Raw genomic sequence first — 21,073 nt, 5'->3', positions numbered from 1 at the left:
TCTCCTTGATCTGTTAACAAAAGGGTAATTTTTAACTAGTAAGACTGGCTGCTGCAGTAAATTTTCCAACCCTAGAAATAACATAAGAGAGAGAGAGATAGAGCTCTTAAGAGCTGGACTGTGGCTTTTTTATGTTGAGTTTTCAGGGAAAGGAGGGAGCTGTCTCCCCCCAGAAGGAACACCAGAGAGCAGGAGTACACAGACGGCTATTGTGAAAGGTCCTTGTTCAGCCCCATGCAGGAAGAATCTCTGTGCATCCTTCCATCTCTGCATGGCTGTTCAGCAGCTGCTTATGATCTAGCCCATATGAGCAGAGTGATAGTGGCACATACTCAGCATAAGACATGATTTTGTTTCTGGACATTACAGCCTAGTAAAACAATTTCTGTCCTCAGCTACACCTGTACAACCATAAGCAAAGGTATATCTCCAACATCACCTCATTTAATTTTGGTGTGATGTAAGTAATAAAAACAGATTCAGCCCTAGGCTACACTTACGGTTATTTGATGTTATTAGATTGAACTGTAAAACCAGCAAAGAGTCTTGTGGCACCTTATAGACTAACAGATGTTTTGGAGCATGAGCTTTCGTGGGTGAATACCCACTTCGTCGGATGACATGCGGGTCCATAAGGTGCCACAAGACTCTTTGCTACTTTTACAGATCCAGACTAACGCGGCTACCCCTCTGATACTTAGATTGAACTGTGGCAATAAGCAGATATTGCAGTTTTAATATTCCAATAAAACATTTGAATTTTTTTTTTTAATTGGTGTGATACATACACTGTCACTAACAGGGGATTATAATATAGTGGATAAGTTATCACCTGTGGATCAAATTCTGCCCTCAGTTACATCCCACACCCTTCTCAGTCAAGCACATCACCTTAAGCATGGGTTTTCTCTCATTCATGTACTCCTGGCCCTACCTTTTCCAGAATGACTGAATGGAATCACAGCACAAGGTACACCTATTAAACTCAATGTGGTTGCATAAGATATCCATGAATCTGTGTGGAGAAGTCACCCTTTTTGTTTTTATTTCCTCTAGCACACTCCTCCCCTCCCCACCTCGGCCAAAAAATATCTACATGTTACCACCCCTCTCTTCTAGGTATAAAGAACTTTTCAAGATTTTTAATATATGTACACTATTGCCATACTTACATTGTCACTGGTTAAAACTCAAAAATAGCTTTTGGGAGACTACTTTTAACCCACACTACTTCTCTCTTGGGGGCTTTCATGGAGCAGCATTACCCCGCACATGTCACTAACTGGTACAGAGTATGCTGTGTATCCTACCTATGCAGAGATCTTTTCAGCCAAGCATAGTGCACAAACTAGGGATGCGTGAGGGTTCTAGTATTTGTTTTTACATGTTTCATGGGCTTTGAGAATACCTCAAGGAACCTTTTATAGTGATGAATTAACTAGAGATCTAGACTTCTCACTGTTTCTTTCAGTTCCTGAATGGTGGAAATGTAAGACTAGATCTCATGTTATTTTGTGCTCATAAATGACTCCATGAAACAACAAAAACATTCACAGCAAACATAAATACTGAGAGAGCACTGAACACACTGTTGGTGCCACTATAAATAGTAATATCTGAATTGCTATGGAACCCAAATGCACAATGCTTCCATAAACAGATAGTTGTGTTCACTCATCACACAGCAGGCTGGTAAGACATAGTCAGAAGTTTGGGTGGCACCCTTCAGTCACAAATACCTTATTTTCGCTTCCATAATAGTTCAAAGCATATTGTATGTACTGTAATACTATGATCTGCTCTAGTGTCTTCCACCAGAGAATGAGAAAATGCTTTGCAAACATTTATGGGCTGTAATGACTAGGATCTCAATTTTATGTTTTAGTATCCCCAGCAGCACAGCCCATGCGAGAGCCCTACTCAGTCAAGAATATCTCTTCAAGTAGCACCTGGGTTTTTCCTCTCCTTCAGGTGCTGACCAGCAGGGGCAACTCTAGGCTCCAGCAAAGCAAGCAGGTGCTTGGGGCAGCCCATTTGCAGTGATGGCAGCCCACAGGGATCCAGCCTGGGAGCTGTAGTTCCTTGGTTAGTTCCCTGCATATAGAGCCAGCCCTGGAGCAGGGAAAGAACTACATTTCCCAGCATTCCCTTGGCCTCTATCAACAGGAAAGGGAGGGGGAGGGAGTATGGTAGCTGAAACCTCATGCTGCAGCTTGCTGTGAATGGAGAGCTCACTGCTAGAGTGGGGTGGCACTGTGAATGGGGAACAAGTGAGCCCAAGGAGTAGAAGGCTTTGGCCCAGATATCCCCCTCAGAAGACATCCACAGACTGGATTAGGGATACTGGTGTGACCTCACCTTGCAGCCCCCAAAGAAGGAATTGGGTGGACTAAATGGACAGTGCCCCTCTCTATCTGAAGCCTAGCAATGGAGGTATTTGGATCCCACTAGAATTTAAAATGAAAAGTAAGGGAGGGGAGGCTCTGCTAGGGGACTTTGGCAGCTTTAGATACAGTATCAGGCACGTAGGAGGATTTCCACTTCTGAGCCATGGAAGCAGAAATTGACTTTTCCTTTCCAGATTTAGCTGATGTAAGCAGAGTCAAGATGAGCTCTACCCTGACATCTGGTAGTGAATTATGGGGAGTGTGGAAAGGAATTTCAGGTATTTGCATTGGCACACCCACCCCACCTAGTATAGCCCGAGGCAGCCTGGGATGGTTATTTTGACAGCTCTGGGATCCCCAATTTCTTTGTTATTGGGGCAGGAGGAATAAAGTGTTGTCACCCTGATTATGTGAATGAGGAACTATGAGACTGCTTTATGACAAAGAGTCTTACCATCAATTAAGTAGCACTTGCTAGACAAGGGACATGGGTGCCAAAACCCAGTGAAAAGAGAGAGGTTGGGGACTGGTGTGTACACTGGATGGTATGCGCCCCTTTTGAGGGCCTGAAACACCAATTGCACATCCTCCTCTCTCCACTGTTGAAGAGCAGAGCTAATTTTGATTCCATTAGGAGTCCATCTAGAGGCTGCTGAGCTGAATTCACGTTGGACCAATGGTGCACCAGCACCGGGGCTCCCCTACTACAAGCTGAAATCACTAAAAGAGCTAAGCTTACTGAGCTGAGATCACTGAGTGCTGTGTTAACTAGTGGGGGAGCCTGAAGATCTATCGCTAAGTGGCTGGCAGAGCGGAGCAGTTTGCAGCATGTTGGAGCAGCCCACGGAACAGTGAGTGGAGCGGTTTGCAGGGACGGCTGGAGTGGCTCACGGGTCGGCTGGAGCGGCTCATGGGTCGGCTGGAGGAGCGGCACAGCTGGTGGAGTGAAGCCGGTTGTGGTGAAGGCTGCAGCAGAACTCCACGGAGAGGTGGAGCAGTTGGCCCTGGCCCATGTAAGGTGCCCCTTAACACCCTGTGTGTGGCCCCCCCATTTCCACTCAGGCTGGGGGGGTAAAACTCTGCAGATAAACTTTTGAACTCTGGGGTGGCACTGACCAGAGACTTTCGGGTTGTTGGATTTTGGGGTGATTGGACTTAAGACCCTAAGGGGGAAAGGACATTGCCAAACGTACTTGGAGGTGGGTTTTTTTGCTTACGGTTTGTGTTATAATCCTGTTTGTGGTGTTTCTCCAATGTGATGCCGCAATGTTTCCCTCCTTTATTAAAAGGATTTTGCTACACTCAGACTCCGTGCTTGCGAGTGGGGAAGTATTGCCTCCTAGAGGCGCCCGGGGGGTGGTATGTAATTGTCCCAGGTCACTGGGTGGGGGCTCGAGCCGGTTTTGCATTGTGTTATTGAAACGGAACCCCTGGATACTGAACCCGGCCCTTGTTGCTGCCAACTCAGAGGGGCAGAAGGGTTACACTAATATTCAGAAAGGGAATCTAGCACCTGCCTTCCAGATTTGAACACCTCAAAATTCAGGAGTGCTCAAGCTCAATTTGGGCAGCTGTTACTTCATTTCTCCCAAATCAAATATACTGATCCACTGTAATTTGCTGTAGAAAAAGTAGGATAAAATTGAGCAAGAAATGCTTCCCAGTGGTTTTTAGGACTGGAATTGCTATTTTCAACAGCCACTGCCTTTTTTTTTTAGTTTTTTTTTTTTAGTTTTATTTGTTTAAAAGGAAGACAGTGATATTGCATTGGCAAATTCCCCATAGAAACAAAGAGTGGAACAAAAGAATAATAAAGGCACCTCAACTTTTCCTCATTTATGGAGGACAGTCTTATAATATGCATCTAGATATCCTCCAATCACACAAGCTGAAAATTGTTCTACTTTACTGCAGTTCTGTAACCATATGGGAACCAATCCTGTTGTGCTCTGTGCACATGCAAAATTCCTGCTGAATGACCCATCCTGGGAGCAAGTTACCAGTGACCCAGGGCTGGGGCGGAAGGAGGGTGCAGGTGGAGTGGGGAGAGCCCAGGGCTGGGGTGGCAGGGGGTGCGGGTGAAGGGAGCATAGCTCAGGGCTGGGGGGCAGGGGGTGCAGGTGGGGGGGGAGAGCCCAGGGCTTGGATGGCAGGGGGGTGCGGGTCGGGGGGGGAGAGCCCAGGGCTGGGGCGGCAAGGGGGTGCGGGTGGGGGGGAGGCCCAGAGCTGGGGTGGCAGGGGATGCAGGTTGGGGGGGGGAGAGCCCAGGGCTGGGGTAGCAGGGGCGTGTGCGGGGGAGCCCAGGACTGAGGTGGGTGCAGCCAAAATTTTTTTGCTTGGAGCGGCAAAAAACCTAGAGCTGGCCCTGCTGACCAGGCCCTACCCTATTTAGAATGACTGAATGGGATCATGGCACAAGGTACTAAGGCTGCTTTCAAGAGAGAAAGCAAGAGAAATGCAGAGCAAGTGAGTCTGGAATGCCAAATGAGGTTTGCAAAAAGTTCCTAAGTTGGAGTAATGAGACAACAGAATGGCAACAAAATCTACCCTACCAATAATTGTAACCTTTGGTTACCCAAAGTAGTTGAGTAACAGGACATGGTCTGGTTAATAATTCCTCGATTCCTTAAATCAATGTTTCCTAAAGTGTGGCTTGCACATCCTAAAGGAGTGCAAATGACTAGCCAGGAGGGGCATGGAAGATGTGTACCTTAAGATGAGTAGGCCTTTAAGGCCATGTGACAGTGCTGAAAGGGGTGTGATTACTTTTCATTTTCTTGATGGGAGACTCACCTTTCAAAAGTGTGGGAATTGCTGACATATAATTGTTGTATGAGACAGCTCATTCTGGAGCATACTAGGAAGGAGCTACTCTTAACTAAAAGTCTTCACGCACCTGAGTAGGAGGTGGCTCAGGAAATATGTGTAGTTAAGCCATCAAATTGCAGCGACCAGAATATTATTAAGTTTGACACCCTTGCAGGAGGATCATATCACAAGGTAGGCTCTGACATGCAACTTCAAGGAGGAGGATTATTAGGAAAATTGAAGAAATTAGTTTGAAAGAGCCTGAAAGGAAAAGATAAGAAATTAAAATCCATGAAATCAGCAGGGAGGTGGCCTTAAAAATCCTTTATTAGGATCAATATGCATATCCCAGGACAACAGCAACAACAGAAAAAGGAAGTGGAATAACACCAGGATGGTTAAGTAAAAAGGCACAAGAGTTTATTAAGGCTGAAAAAGTTTCCTTCCAAACATGGAAATCATGCCTAAGTGATGCTAATAGAACAGAGCATAAACTGTACCAGGCAAGATGTAACATGGAGATTAAAGAATTGAAGAGGAAATTTTAAGAAAAATAGCTGAAGGTATAAAGAAAGTACTGTAATAACAAATTCTTTAAATACATCAGAAAGAAGGTCACAAGGCAATGACTGGTGCCTAAGAAATACCTTAGATAGCATGGACAGACGGATTAAATAGAGAAGAGACTTAGTGGGTTAGGTAGGCCACCGATGTGTAAAAAAGGTAAGGTAATCAAAAAGGATACAGCAATTTCACAATCTATGTGATTTTTTAGCATTGGTTTTCAGCATGGAGAATGATGGGGCAAGGAAAATGATCTCAGGGTATGAGGTGATGGCACCATCCAGGAGAACATTATAAAATAAACAAACAAGCAAAGAAACAAGTAAGTAAGTAAATAAATAAAGGAGGGGGTAATAGAATAGCTTAAGAAATTAAACTGTAATGGACGGCATTCATCAAGGAACTATGAATGAAATTGCTGAGCTACTAATACAAGTATGTAATTGAGGGATTACAGGGTGACTCACACCTTTGAAGAGTGATACTAATGGGTGACCTTGAGAATTAGAGAGACCAGCACATTTCACTTGAGAGTCAGGAAATGTTGGGAAATGTCAGTGGGTAGCTATAACGTATCTAGGGGAGTGTAATGTGATTCACAAACAAAAGCAGCACAGTACTGCCAACCCCAAGTGTCCAAAAATCATGGGAGTAATACATAAATGAATACAATCCTGGCCCTGTTTCGTTGCCTCCTGGCTTCTGAACCTTTAGGATACACTGGGGACACGTTTTCAAGCTTTACTCTGCAACCATGAGGGCTAGAAACTCTTTTTTTTCTTTCAAAAAAGGAAAGCTGAGATTCCCATGTAATCGTTTCACTCCAGGAGCTGTGCTTTAAGAAAAGCACCAAATATCATGAGACCTGGTAACACTTCATCAACTTAACATTAATGTCTCTTAAAAAGGGAATTAGCAATTAAGGTCATTACATAACGTTTTCAAATGCACCTAAATGACTTACGATCCTAAGTGCCATTGACTTAAACACCAATGGAACTTAGGAGCCCAAGTCACTTTAGTGCTTTTGAAAATTTACCCATTGACTATGTAACTGAAATACCATTCCATATCACATGCAGTTTAACAAAAATATAGATGAGATAACTCTTAATGTGAACACGCTGTCTGACCCTGCACCCAAGGAAGTCAACAGGAGTTTTCCCCTGGAGTCCAATGGGAACAGGACAGGGGCTCTCCTGAGGTGCATTCTAACAATGTGTCCCAGCATCTCCTCTGTGCTGTGCAGAGCTCTAAGGTCCCAGTGCAGTCCATAGGAGAGTTGAGCAGTGAAGCCCAGGAGAAGGAGACAGGAGGCCAGGAGGATACACATCCATCTTGTTCCTACTACAGAACCCCAGAGGGGGGACATATAAAAATTAAAACATAAAAACTGGAAATGACAACATTCCACTAACCTGCAACTTCACAGAACCCAACACTAGCACTAGGCAAAACAGCCCCACTGAGTCACAAGGAAGGTGTATTGATTGCTCAGGAAAAATACCATCCTGAGTTTCCTTCCCTGCTACCTCAGTGCCCTGTAGAGTTTAGGAATCCCAAAGAGTATTTGCCTCTCTCTCTCTTCCTTTCCCTTAAAGGCCCTGTGGAGTTTAAAAGGCAAACAGCCATCAAAATAAGAAAGTCAGATTTTACTAAGAGAAAAATGCAAATAGAACCTGGCTCAGTGTTTCTGTCTTGGTCTGCAATGCTGTGAAGCCCACATCTGGATCTGGACAGGCATGAAACGTGGGGGTATATGAACAGAGGGTTGTGGTTCAGGCCCATCGCCAGAGATTAAAAAGTGCATTCCTTTCTATATACAAGAACTGTCTTGGCCCCCAATTAAAAATAAATGACCTCTGCATCCCTTCATCCCCTCCACCTACTACTGCTGTTCCATGTTTCTTCTTTATCTTGTCTTACTTTCCTGCGTGGACTTACACTCACTGTGACAATTTACCTTCAGGCCAGCCCCCTTTTCTGTGTCCTCTTAAATCATAAACCCCATACCACCCATTTTTTTCAATAATCATCCAACCTGCTCTTCAGTCCCATGGAAACTCTTTGCTAAGGTGTTGTCTTTCCCTTATCTGTAACAAATTCCTTCATAGATGGGCTGTCTTTGCCCTTCCAGTGTCTAAGAATAATGCTTTTAACTATCAATAGACACAAAGAGATTCAGCTGCACCATTCCTGTGGGATTCCTATGAGTTTAGACACATCTGCTAAGATATATATATATATATAGCAGAGTCTGAACGAAGCTTTATTTTTATTATAGCCTTAAGCATTTGTTGAAATTTTCTGCCGGAATGTTCTTATCTTTTGGCACTCCCAAAACATAGGTCTACATAGTCACTGATGTTTGAACAGCTCCTGTGTTATCTACACTCTTGAAAACCTAACCTATTTACATGGGGCCATGTTCTGAAGTCCTTATTCACTCTACACACATCGCAGCCAAGGGGAGTTTTGTCCGAGGAGAAAGTGGAGTATGGTCTTAGGTTTTGGCCCCTACTAACCATTACCATTTGCTCTTTTGGTAATTAGGAAAGTGTGTGGAATCTGTGCACCATTTGACAATAGCCTCATTGCTTCCTTGTAACTATTTATGAACATATAGGGCCAGATTTTCAATGAAGGATCTTAGCCTGTGTCTGCAATTTACACGCAAACTCTTCACATTTCACAACTCTTCACTCTGTACACCAGCATCCGCATGTACACCATGAGATATTTAGAACTCTAACGTCTGGTATAACTCCAAGGGAATTCAAGGTACTGGCTGCTATCTGCAAAGCCCTACACGAACTAGGACTCAGCTATCTCAGAAACCACCTCTCCTTCTGAACCGCCATTCCACCTGCATTTGCCTGGAATGCTTAAACTAATCTCTCCCAGCAGGGAAAGCGATGGGAGCTTGAAGCAATGCATTCTAGATTGAGAGTCCTTGCGTCAGGAATTTCCTCTCACTGGTAATATGTCTAAGCCCAAGAATAGGAATATTTAAGACCCAATCCTACACGGGGCAGAGTCAATGTGACTTCAGTGGGGGCTGATGGCACACAGCACCATATAGGATGGAGCCCTTAAGAGAGCATTGTATAATACATCTCTTTGCCCAGACTTTTTGTTAACTGCTTGCCTCAGCCCTTGGCATTCAAACTACTGCCTAAACTTTCTTCATCTTTGTCTTTTAAAGATGAGGTGCAGCGGGCTGTCGTGGTATATTTGCTACCTATATTCAGAAAATTGCTCTTAAGCTGAGCCATGTAGAGAGGTCCCAGATACTCTGGGGAACATCACCTTGTAAATATTTGTTGTTTTTTCATGAACAAGTGATTGCACATGTAAAATAGTGAGTGCATGTTCCAAATCTGATTTTGAAAATATTGTCCATAAATTCAAATCTCTTTTCCAAATACATGTAACATAAATAAGGACTCATGTAACCTGCTGTAACAGATTCAGATACCTTGGTACACTGATCTAATGCTTCAACCACCTTACAAAACAAACCCAAATCCCAGTCTTATCCAGTGACAGGCATCTCAAATTTGAAGAGAATTTTCTTTTGCACCAAAATGCATGGTGCTTCCTTTTCCATTGTCTCATGCCTCTTTCTCTTTACCAGGTCACTGGGCCAGCTTTAGGGAAGCCTTCTGATGCTGTTTACTGGTTCTATTCAAATTGAGATCTCAAGAAGAGGCTCATAATGAATAAAGTCAGAAGGTGGCAGGAAGGAATTGCCGTTGAAGTGATTTGGACAGCAATTATCCCAATAACTTGGTTGCTTCCAAGACTGGCCTTCAGGCAGGTTCTTTAAATTAAAAAAAGAAAATTATATCTTATTTTTTACCTGGTATTTTTACTGCCATGCCCAGATTTTCTTTGTATTGACCTTCACAAAGTTTATCTGGTTTCTGAGTTCTTGGAAGCTGGCTTCCTCGTCTTACTTTTTTTCCGCCCTTGTTCATTTTACAATATCTTAAAAAAACACTCCAAAAGAGGTAAACTACATTCCTTAAAAATGATGAATGTGAGGGCTGACATAACCCAGTGAAGGGATGGTTGTAAAATTTCAATATATTGAAGATCTGCTGTGTATTTCTGCCTTTTCAAAATCGAGTTCCAATTGCTCATTTCCTTGTTTTGGGGTTTTTTGGTTTTTTAATTTTTTTTTGGTGTCCTGGATGAAATGGAAAAGAACATTTTAAAAAGGCCAGGAAATCTGTGCTGACTCATATTTGAGTTAATACACTGAAAACATATCAACAGCAAAGGCGTCTGGCCTATCTGGTTGCACTGGGCCTTGAGTCCTCCAGGTCACCAACATGCTAAACCCAATCCACCTCACAGAGCATTCTTTGCCAGAAGCCCTGTTGCATCTGCTAGAGATTTGCATTCCCTAATTGCTCTCCTCCATTGTGGCCTGGATTGGGGTTGGGGTTGCAGTCAGAAGACAAGCAGGGATGAGGAGAAACACAGCTACATGAAGATGAGGAACCCCAGTCCTAGGTAGAGAGGGAGCTGGTGGGGAGCCATCTGGGCCAGCCCTGCATACCTGATCTGTGCAACTCTCTTAGCTTTTTTAGGCTGACTGAATAATCACGACCTTATCACAGAAAACTTCCTGGAAAATATTCTGAAGATAAGTGGACCAAAAAAAGGGAGGAGGGAAAGGCTGATGAGGCCTTGCTGATGACATTATGGAAACAGCACACATCAGGCTGGGAAAGCTGGTTCACGGTGTGGAATGGTATTTCAGTAGCTCCCAGCAACTCGTCAGTACATTGGTGTACTCACAGTCAGATGACCCTGTGTGTGCGGGCAGGTTTGTTGGTGACTGTGATGAGTGGGTGAGGGCTGGGCTCAGAGGTGGAACAGCTTCAAGGTTCAGGCAGGGAAGGCCTGGCTTGGCGCTGCTTGCACCCGTCTGAGTAATCTCATTCTCCTCAGACGCCTTCTGGTTTTCAGCTGTCTTGGGTTTCTTCCTGAAAATAAACAAAGAAACCTTTGAAGGGACTAACTGCGTATTTGGGAAAAGGCATTTTTAGAATCTGTTAAAGATAACTTGCTTTTTTTCTTCTTAAAGGGAGGTAGCAGGGAGGACTCCATGCCTCTTGTTTAGAAACAAGCTGCTCCTTGTTTCCACTCTGATGCAATGGCCACATTAAAGCATATAGACCAAGTCAGAAGCTCCCCATTCTGCCCCAACTGACTACATATAAATTAAAACCTGTCTGAGTGCTTTACACAGTCTGAGCGACATGTGACAAATATTAATCAAGGCTGCATCACTCTGAATTGAAAGTTATACAGAAATATATAGCAAATGTATCTGGAAAACAAATAAACACTGATGTTTCCAGTTCAAGAAGCGTGAAAGTATAAGCTGGTACTTTGTGAAGAAGATTATGGGTGCAGGGGGCAAGGATGGTGAAAGGGGGTAATTTAGAGAGGCAGAGGTCATTTATACAGGTGAAGCAATAAGATTTAGAGCCTTACACAACCAGCAATAGCCATACTGCATGTTGGCTTCCTCTACCTCCCTTAAAATTACTAAGTCTAATATTTATACTTCTTTAGTGCACTCCATCCAGGACCTCCAAGCACTTTGGAAACATCCAGAATGAAGTCTCAGAAATCCCACGTGAGGTGGGTAAGCATTATTATCCTCATTTTACAGGTGGGAAAACTGAGGTGTGAAGAGGGAAAGTGATTTGCCCAGGGGCATACAGCAAGTCTGTCACAGAAAGGAAAAAAGCCCAGAGCTCTGTGCTTTAAATCCTAGAAAATGCTACCTCTCTCTTTATAGAAATAAGTTACAGCTGGAGCTCTAATTGCAGTGTTTAGTCTGCAAAATCGTTGTCCTGGAGAAGCAACGACTTGTAACTTTTGGCCAGCAGACTGGCTGCCCTACTGTATGTCTGGATCCAGGCAGGTGCAGTGCTCATGGAAGTGAGCAGAAAGTTACGAGGGGTAAACATAGCAATTCTGGTACTACCTGCCATGATGGCAGGATGTGTCACTTACTGCTGTTCATAGGTACAACCTAATGAAGCCTGATTTCAAAAGCTCTTCTTCGGCCTAGAATGATGCCCACTTAAAACACAAATAACTGTTGAAGAATGGAACCTTCTTAAAATGTTTTCTCTACAACAATGGCTAGGCATTATTTTTCACCCAGGGAGCCCTCCATTTATGTTACAGAAGCTCTGAGGGTTCTCTTGTTGTTTTATCCAGTTTCCCCACATCACAGCAACCATTCTATGAACGGTAGACTATCCATCACCGTAATTCCTTAAATGGCTGGAATGGTTGCTATGTCAGCAGCCCCTTCTGAAGTGCCTATTGCCCTGGTAAATGCAAATAAACAACACAACCAGATTTCTCCTATATCTCCACCACCAAAATCCTCACTCAACGTGTCCTGCAAAGATACAGGCTCATTAAGACAGCAAAATCATATCTTTGAGAAATAGTCCTGCCTCTTGCCTATCTTTTTATTTTTTTTTAACAGATTTTACAAAACCTGTTCTAGGGTCCAAGCACCAGAAAAGGAGGGTGGGGGAAAGAGAAAGAGATACACACAAGAAAGAAAGAGCATCTATCATGCAACAGAGAGTAAAGCCACTTTGCCATTAATCGAGAACATTGTCTCCGGTTATATAAAAGAATTATATAAGCCTGGCATATCTGAGGGCATAGCATGTGGAAGCTCTTGTCAAACCTTGGTGGCTGCCAGTTCTAGCTGGTCACCTTCAGAGGGCAGCAGAGCACCACCTGGCTCCAGGTTACATTGTAGTGAGACAAAACCTCCCTGGAATCTTCCTCCTGGTCACCATGCCAGAGGTTAAGTCTGCCAAGCTCCTTTTTTTTTTTTTTTTTTTTTTTTTAAAATTCTTTGCTGTAAGTGTTAAAATTACACACTCCAATGAAGTGTCTCCTCAGCCGGAAAATGAAAGCTCAAGTGAAAAAAGTTAAACAGGCCTCCCCTCAGCCCACCCCCCCAATAAAACCCAGCCGAGCACCCAAACCCAAAGTAAAACAATAGAAAAAAGGAAGGAAAATGTGAAAAAGAAAAAGAAATAAAGAAAAGGCAGACACTGCATGAAGAGACACAAAGCAAAACTGGGTGCACGCACACACACACACACACACACACACACAGAGGCATGGAGAATCCAGGCCAACCACCCCAGGTTTCCTCATGCTCGAGTGACCGGGTTCAGTGGCCAAAACTACATAGCTGCAGGCACCTGTCTTGTGCTGGTCAGTTCTGCTTGGACCTCCCAAATTGGATGAAAAGCACAAAAACATTTTGGTCTTCCCACTGCTCATGTTTCTGTTTCCAAAGAGGCTGGTCTAGGATTTTAGATGGGATTTTTAGGTGAATCGAGGCTGAGTTAGATTTGTTGTTAACCCCAGTGGTGCTGGCAGCTTTAGTGTATTTTATGTTGGGGGAGCCGCCCTTCCCAAAATCAGAGGCTTAGTGCAGTGGAGAATACTCCGTCCTGTACACTGTATGGTAGGGAACAACATATATTAAAAATATGTTGAAAATATAATAGGCCAAATTCTGATCTTACTTACACCAGAGTCAATCTGAAGTAACTCTGTTAGCTTCAGTTGAGTTACTCCAAATTTGTATTAAAATAACTGAGGGTAGAACTGCATCACTGTGAACTGCATGAAAATCAGACAGTTTTGAAATATTATAAGTATACTTCATACAGAGAAAGGTCTGAAAAATAAATTGAACATCTCAGTCCCCCTCACCCAATTCCAGCATGCTTGAAATCTGGATACCAATTCTGCTGCTAAAATCTACCACTAGCCACAAAATCTATTGCCACACGACAATGTATTTTAGAAACTTGAGTAACGAAAGTATACCTTTTGTCCATGAGAGCACTTCAAACATTATCACAGGCTAACTCTTGTCACATTTCCTAGGGCCTGTAGAGAAATATCCCCCCGCTTCCGCTCATTCCCAGTACCTTCCTCCCTCTGCACATGTGTACGCACACACACTTCTTTCATAGCACTGTTGTGAAGCTTTCAGGCAATGCCAGTTCTTGTTCAGCCAGCAGTGGATCTGGGGGGCCGGGGTGGTTGGAGTGGCTGAACATCCCCATCCTTGGTTTGTTTTCACTGCAGTTAACCCGAGCTACAACTCAGGTGTTGCACCTAACTCATGTCCCATCCTCACACACAAACCCTGTACTCGAGTGTGTTGATGGTTTTAACTCGAGTTGGCTGACCCGTCATGGAGTACAGGCAACAGCTCATATTAGTACAATTCGTCAGCTGCTAACACTAGCACTCTGAGCTGCTAATCCAACCACTCTGTGCAGCTCAAGTATTAGTTTGCAGTGTGGCTGCTCTCACTCAGACTAGGCTAACTTGAGAGGAGTTAACTCAAGTGTAGATAACTTGAGTTAATTCTGCAGTAAAGAAATAGCCTGAGTGCCATATTGCTAAATAATTTCTACTTCTCTTGCATCACAAGCACTCAGAATCAAGTACAGAGGCAGGTTAGAAAATGTTTCAACTATAAGCTAAAAAACAACGAGGAGTCCGGTGGTACCTTAAAGACTAACAGATATATTTGGGCATAAGCTTTCCTGGGTAAAAAAACCCCACTTCTTCAGATGCATGGAGTGAAAATTACAGATACAGGCATAAATATATATTGGCACATGAAGAGAAGGGAGTTACCTTACAAGTGGAGAACCAGTGTTGAAGGCCAATTTAGTCAGGGTGGATGTAATCCACTATAGACTGTGGCCCCAGTGACATTATGGATAGCATCCTCTACCCCCATCTCTAATCTCTTTCCTCTCTGAATGGGTTTATTTCTTACCGTTGCTCTCAAGGGAGACAGTATACTATCAGGAGGCCCCCACAACAGAAACCATTCCAAATCAGAATGCTGTGGCCCTACTACATGTAGTCACTGGAAAGGGAAAGGAGGCAATGATGCTGTTTGGCACCAGGGAAATAAGTGTTCACAGCATTACTCCTCTCCTTTCTTACTGACCAGAGAGCTTTCCCTGTATCTGAGGGTAGGTCTATACTTACCGTCCGGGTCGACGCGGTGAGTCCGACTTCTCGGAGTTCGAACTATCGCGTCTGATCTAGACGCGATAGTTCGAACTCCGGAAGCGCCGCGGTCGACTCCGGTACTCCACCACTGCAAACGGCGGTGGTGGAGTCGACGGGGGAGCCGCGGAGTTCGACCCCACCGCGTCTGGACGGGTGAGTAGTTCGAATTAGGGTACTTCGAATTCAGCTACGCTATTCACGTAGCTGAATTTGCGTACCCTAATTCGAACCCCCTTTTTAGTGTAGACCAGGCCTCAGTAACTTAAACATACGAGAAGGAACCAGCAGGAGGAGGGAAGCTCAAGCAAGGGAAACATCAAAGCTAACGGAGAATTTAGAGAAAACTTATTAGAAAAAAGGCTTGGCACTCACTTTGATCAGAAACTGCCTATGTAGGAGCACAGCCACTGAGGCCTTATGAATAGTCCTCTCCTCATTTCTCCAATCCCCAAGCTTAGACTCCTATAAGTCAGTGCTATGGACAGGCAGCAAATCCTGAACCGTTCATTACACACTGTGTTCATATCTCCTTATTCCAGGAGGTAAATTGGAGCACTGTCTCACCTCAGTCAGTAGCTTCAGCATGTGACCACTGGTTGGCTGTGTCAAAAGGAATGGAACAGCTGGATTTGGCAGGTGCATAAACAATGGGAGAAGGAGACAACAATGGCTGTGGTTTGGGTTTGGTGGGAGGGGCAGCTTCTCTAAGTGACCATAGAGTATTCCAACATCATTACAGTTTGTACATCTTCCCAGATTCTTCCTCTGAGCTGGCTTCAGTGCTTGGCAGTAGCACATCATAATTTCACCTGTGGGTGTCAGTGTAATGCACTACTTCAGTACATGTGATCATGTTTCCTTCTAGTAACAACCTATTTACTCCCAGCTAACAGAGTTAATCAGTTTCATGAGGCTATGAATCAAGCCCCAGGTGCGGGTGGTACCAGGTTTGATCTCCAGGGAGAACCATGCTCTTTCTCTGTATGTGGCTGTGGTTTATTATATTAGCTCTTCCAGTCGTTGAAGCCGAGTCTGAAAACACGCAAGGCACCATCATCATCATCATCTTTACCCTCATTATAAAGGAAAACAGGGACAAGACACTAGGGGAAAAGGACACTATGGTAGATAGCCCTGATGTATAGAAGCCTAGAAGTTAGACATGGCAAAAACTTATTTATCTTACTCAATTAGTCAATGCAGGATTGTTCCTTAGAGTTCATTTAGTATGGTTTCATCCAGTCTACTTTTAAATGGCCCTTGTAATGAGGCTTCTACCCAATTCCTTTGGAAGACTCTTCCACAGCCAGATACATCTCTTGGGAAGTGTTTCATGATATTCATCACTTAAAATATTTCCCCTTCTTTCTTGGCTATATACTCTTCAAATATCCAGAGACTGTTATCAAGTCCCCGCCGTGTATTAGTCATCACGTAACCAAACAGTACTTATTTAGTAGGTCTTTCAAACTTCTCTTGTAAATCAGTCCCTCCAGCCTCTTATCCCTCCGAAGTGCCAATATCTTTTTGGTAACGAAGTATCCCCCCTTTTATGTATATAAGCACTGCAGTATTCTTTCATAAAGGTCTAGAAACCTGACATCTCATAATAATGCAGCTTCAACATGATTTTAGGCACTGAATGTAGAGTAACACAGATTTTTTTGTCTGTCTGTTTTAAAGGCAGAATGGATCAGAACTGATTGGGTGTGGTAGACTCAGAGCTATACAGGCAGGGAGGCCAATCTCCTTACTTCAGGATGCCTCTCAAACCCAAAATTGTACTTATTTTTCTTGCTACCATATTGCATTGCAAACTCACACACAATTTGCTGTCCAGCAATCCTCCTCAGTCTCTTTCAAACGTTATGTCTCCCCAGGTTTCACCGTCACAACAATTATCTGTGTTTGGGATTAATTTCCCCCAGATGTATTAACATGTCACAACAAGCAAACCTCTCGGTCTGGTCTCCCTCACAGACAGGCAATTCAGTTTGCTCAGCTCTAGCATTTCCCACATGTCAGTTAGCGAACATTTGAGGCCCTTTGAAACAGACATCGGCCCAAATCCCAGTTCTGGAAATGGACCCAAATGCTCTGTGTCTGAGGTTCTCCACTTTTAGAAGCGTGTCAAGCCCATTTCAACTGATGTAGGTTATTAAAAGGATTCAATTTCTCCTAGTTACTCTTCACTTCGGTGTGATCTGGGATTACTGTATGAGACAGGGCAGCTGAGTGGTTTTTTTTATGAGTTTCTACTAGTTACTTCCTTAAGCCCCATCACAGAGCACAGCACACTATCAAACAGCTAAATGAGCAAGGTATAGGTGAGCCCAAAGGTAACCAAGATGCCTAGGGCCCTTCAGATCAGCATCTGTTAGCATGGGGAGGCGGTGAGCTGGTAAAGGTGGAGGCTGAATCTCCAGCCTCTAGAAAAGGGACTTATTTGCGGGCAGGGCTGGGGTGCTATGGCAGCAGAGAAAACACAGAGCAGGTGCCTGCCACATTCTGTAGAGCAAAGCTTTTCAGTGAGAAATACAAAGCTGAATTATTATTTAATGGTCAAATTATGATTGCTCCTGTGTGAATGCACTGGGAATGGGAGGTGACAAAAAGGTTAGAATGAGCCCTGGCTTCCCCAGTGCATCTGTAAAGGAGGCAGTCATAATAAGGCCATTTGCACTCCTGAAGCACAAGGGGTCAAGCAGAGATGCCACATAACTGTTGATAGTTGGGGCTGGGGGGCACAATTTAAAGGTTTTGGTGGTATGCAGCGGGGTTCAAGGCAGAGCAAATAAACCCTAGCAGAAATCTGAGGGGGGGAGGGGGCACGTGGCTCCAGGTGACCCTCCGCATAGTCCAGGATATGTTAGCACTGCTAGCAGCCCTAAGGAGTGTGTCTGGATGGGCTGGATCATGGTCAAGCCCTGCTCGCTCCGTGGAATACCAGCTAGTGATTGGAGGACAATGCCAGGGGATTGCTAATGATGTAACAAAGACTGCTACTGACTGAATTTCCGTCCTCCACATTCCAAGTGTTACGCCTAACAGAGGCATAATGTCTCCCCCTCCAGCCACTGCCCCCTGAGAGCAGCATCTGTGGTACCCAAGCAAGCATTCCACTGGCTTTTTGAGTCATAATTTGGCTTTAACATAATTAGTGCACACAGTATATATATAAATCGAGGCATCTGTTTTAAAAATGTAAGAGAGAGCAAGGTATTCTTCAGAATTTTTAAGCAATATTTTTTGAGTGTTTTACTACACGTTCATCTCCCGCCTGCATGTATGATACTCACACCACTCCTAATCTCAGTGCTTCTCACTGTGAGTCCTGACCCTCTCTCCGATGTGACATTGACAATATGCGATGTGTGGTTAGAAACTGACTACAGAGATTTCTTACCGTAAGACAGAGATACGAGCATGTTCAGTTAAAAATCAACCAACCAACCCACCCCGAGAGAAGCACAGAAGTCTGACCAGATACCTGACCGCAAAACTAAGATGGAAAGATACACAGAATTCTGACAGCAGCACCATAAAAAGTTACAAGAGACAGAGAAATCTGAACAGAACACAAAACTGGAATGGGAGGGAGGGAGACTTGATCAAAATGGCACTGGGATCCAACCCGAGCAGGATAAAACTATGTGAGGCACAAAAACCTGTGCATTGAAGCAGGAAGCTACAAGTGAGAATCAAGTCAATTTCACTAGAACAGCAAAAAACAAGCAAACAAAAAAACAAACCAACAACTATATTAAGAGGAACAGAGATCTGGTGTCCATTACTGTTTAAAACTATAAGATTATGCCCTCTAGGGCAGCAGGTAAGAGATCATTTCAGAGCACTGTGAAACTACAAGAGGCAGAAAACCCATTGAGAACATCAGGAGGCTTCACTGAGAAGCACAGAGTCCAACCAAGCTTCTGCAAAACTACAGTGACACACAGAGACCCAACCTGAATTACACAGAACTACAAGAATCATTGAGACTTGACAAGAGCAGCTCAAAACTTGAATGAGCTGCAGGGAAACCAAACTGCATTGCACGGAACTGCAACAAGAAATAATATGCACTGATCACATCAGACTAGTAACTCTACAAAAGACAAAGAAATCTAATAAAAAACAGGGCAAAACTCCACTGAGAGACATGAAGACACCACATTAAACTTGAGTAATAGGCAGGGGGCTCCTACTAGAGCAGTGCACAGCTAGAAGATGCACAGAGGTCAAACCACTGCTGAACTACAACATGAGGCCAATACTTACCAACTTTTTTACTGGTGTGTTTTTTACCACTTACTTCCCAGGTAAATGTGTAATGTAAAATTTAGCTCGTGTTCACCAGCAATGGCCAGGTGTTGAAGGTTTTTGAGTGTTTTTTGTTTTTGTTTTTTGTTTCCTTTTTGCTGAAACAAGAAGTCTTTTGTAGGACATAAAATTTACTTACAGTGGTTTCCAAATGGTGTCACTCTTCAGGTAAATCACTCCAAGCCTTGGCCCTAGTGCAGACATTCATTGGGGCAGGGGACAGAGAGAGGCTGTGTCTGTACTGGAAAGAAACAAAAGGAAAGACGACGGGGGAACTGTTAATAATTTATCAAGAGTGAGAGAATTTGCTACAAGGTTAATCAGTATTCTCCACATCTATATGGCAGAGTGAGGCAACCCCAGCTATAAATAAGGATAGATTCCGGTCCCTAGTCTCCATGGCCTAACCATCCAAACTATTTTGCATAGGTAAGATAGGGGGAATCAAGCAGCAAACTGCCACACAATAGAATTCCTTCCTGTTCTTGCAGGTTGCCTGCTCTGACTGTAGCTGCACTGAGCAACAGCAGGCGCCGTAGTGTAGAAAAGGCACCAGAATTTTTCCCATCATGTCATCTAACTCTGCTCAGAGGAGAAGACAGACAGAGCTGCCTCTAAGCTAAAATACAGGTGAAGGAAGGAAAAGGACCTGCCTTCCTCCTCCTGCTTTCTTTGTATCACAGAAACAGTGGCTAAAATAAAAGTGCATCAGTCCAAAGGCAGAAACCCCACCTACTTCCTCATTTGGACACCAGCGGGTGCTACTTTAGTGAAAAAACCAACCAGGGAGATAATTTATTCTCAGTCTTTCAGCTAACCTTAGTAGCAGTTTTATGTCTGAAATATCTTCTCTGGAGGCCATATCCTGCCCAGAGGAGGGGGTAAACTCAATGGTCTAAAACAGAATAGGCCCCATAAAAACCCTTCAGAACCAAGCATCCTTGATATTTGGTAGAAGGGGGAATTCAGCATCCAGACCGGACTTTTGCAATGGTTCCTGCTTTTATAACTGGCTAAACCAAATCTCTGGACTCTACAAAATATTGAGATTTTTTAAACGTTTTGCAATTGAATCCATCACTAGACTAATAGGACTTCTCTTTCTCTAACTACTATAATCCTTTGGTAGTTGGCTGTGGAGGATGGAAGTGTATCTTAAACCAACATGCAGATGACAAGTTAATCCTGCTCACTTTACTCATGCAAGTAGCTCCATGGACATCAGTGTCTCCAATCCTGCCCACACTGAAGCCAATGGTCCTACTCGCATGAATACAGGATTTTCAGTAGGATCAGTGAAGAAAAATGAATATTTGCTTTATCAACAAAATCAAACAAACCCACAGGTGAACAAAAATGATACAAAGTGTCACTGTTATTTCACAGGTAATTAACATTACTGAGCAGGTCAGAATGTATGCTAGGAAACTCATCACAGTAATATTCAAAACCACTAATCAATATAGCAGACACATTGGAATGAGTGCCTACCAACACAATTAAGTATTCTCTCAGTGCACTTTAGATGACACTGTAATACTGCATTTCACAAAGTATACTTTCAGGATCAGTTTAATGTGCACCTTTTGTAATAATGATGGCTAATGGCAAGCTGGATCTGTATAAACAGACACACGATGCACCACTTGGCAGTTACACTTCACAGGGGCTCAAGCACACATTTTCTCTGAGGTTCCAGTTTTTGTAGACACACAGCCCTCCCCAAAGTTTGTTTTGAATTTCATATTTAAACAAATTTGAAAGATCAGTACAAAACTTATTCAGAATCACCGAGTTTCACTTGTATTTGGAGTGGAGCCGTAAGTCAGCTCCTGATTTGCTTGAAGGGTTCACAAACCAGAGTGACAAACATCAAGGGT

The 21,073-nt window shown here is 43.6% G+C and overlaps 1 protein-coding gene across 19 annotated transcripts in view; it reads right to left on the bottom strand.

Annotated features, from left to right (window-relative positions):
• ZBTB20 (zinc finger and BTB domain containing 20) overlaps positions 1–21,073 on the bottom strand; it is a 666,697-nt gene that overhangs the window by 30,550 nt on the left and 615,074 nt on the right. For all 19 annotated transcript variants that reach the window (XM_045001306.1, XM_045001342.1, XM_045001323.1 and 16 more), the window contains 2 exons: positions 19,333–19,434; positions 10,569–10,756 (listed from right to left, as the gene is read on the bottom strand). In XM_045001306.1, coding sequence (XP_044857241.1) covers positions 10,569–10,756; positions 19,333–19,397 — 253 coding nt within the window. In that variant the 5' untranslated portion in view covers positions 19,398–19,434. The remainder of the gene's footprint in view (positions 1–10,568; positions 10,757–19,332; positions 19,435–21,073) is intronic.

Source organism: Mauremys mutica, chromosome 1 (genome assembly GCF_020497125.1).
Source record: "Mauremys mutica isolate MM-2020 ecotype Southern chromosome 1, ASM2049712v1, whole genome shotgun sequence".
NCBI classification, from domain to species: domain Eukaryota; kingdom Metazoa; phylum Chordata; order Testudines; family Geoemydidae; genus Mauremys; species Mauremys mutica.
The sequence above is the reverse complement of the archived record's forward strand: the minus strand, read 5'-3'. Positions and strand labels throughout refer to the sequence as shown.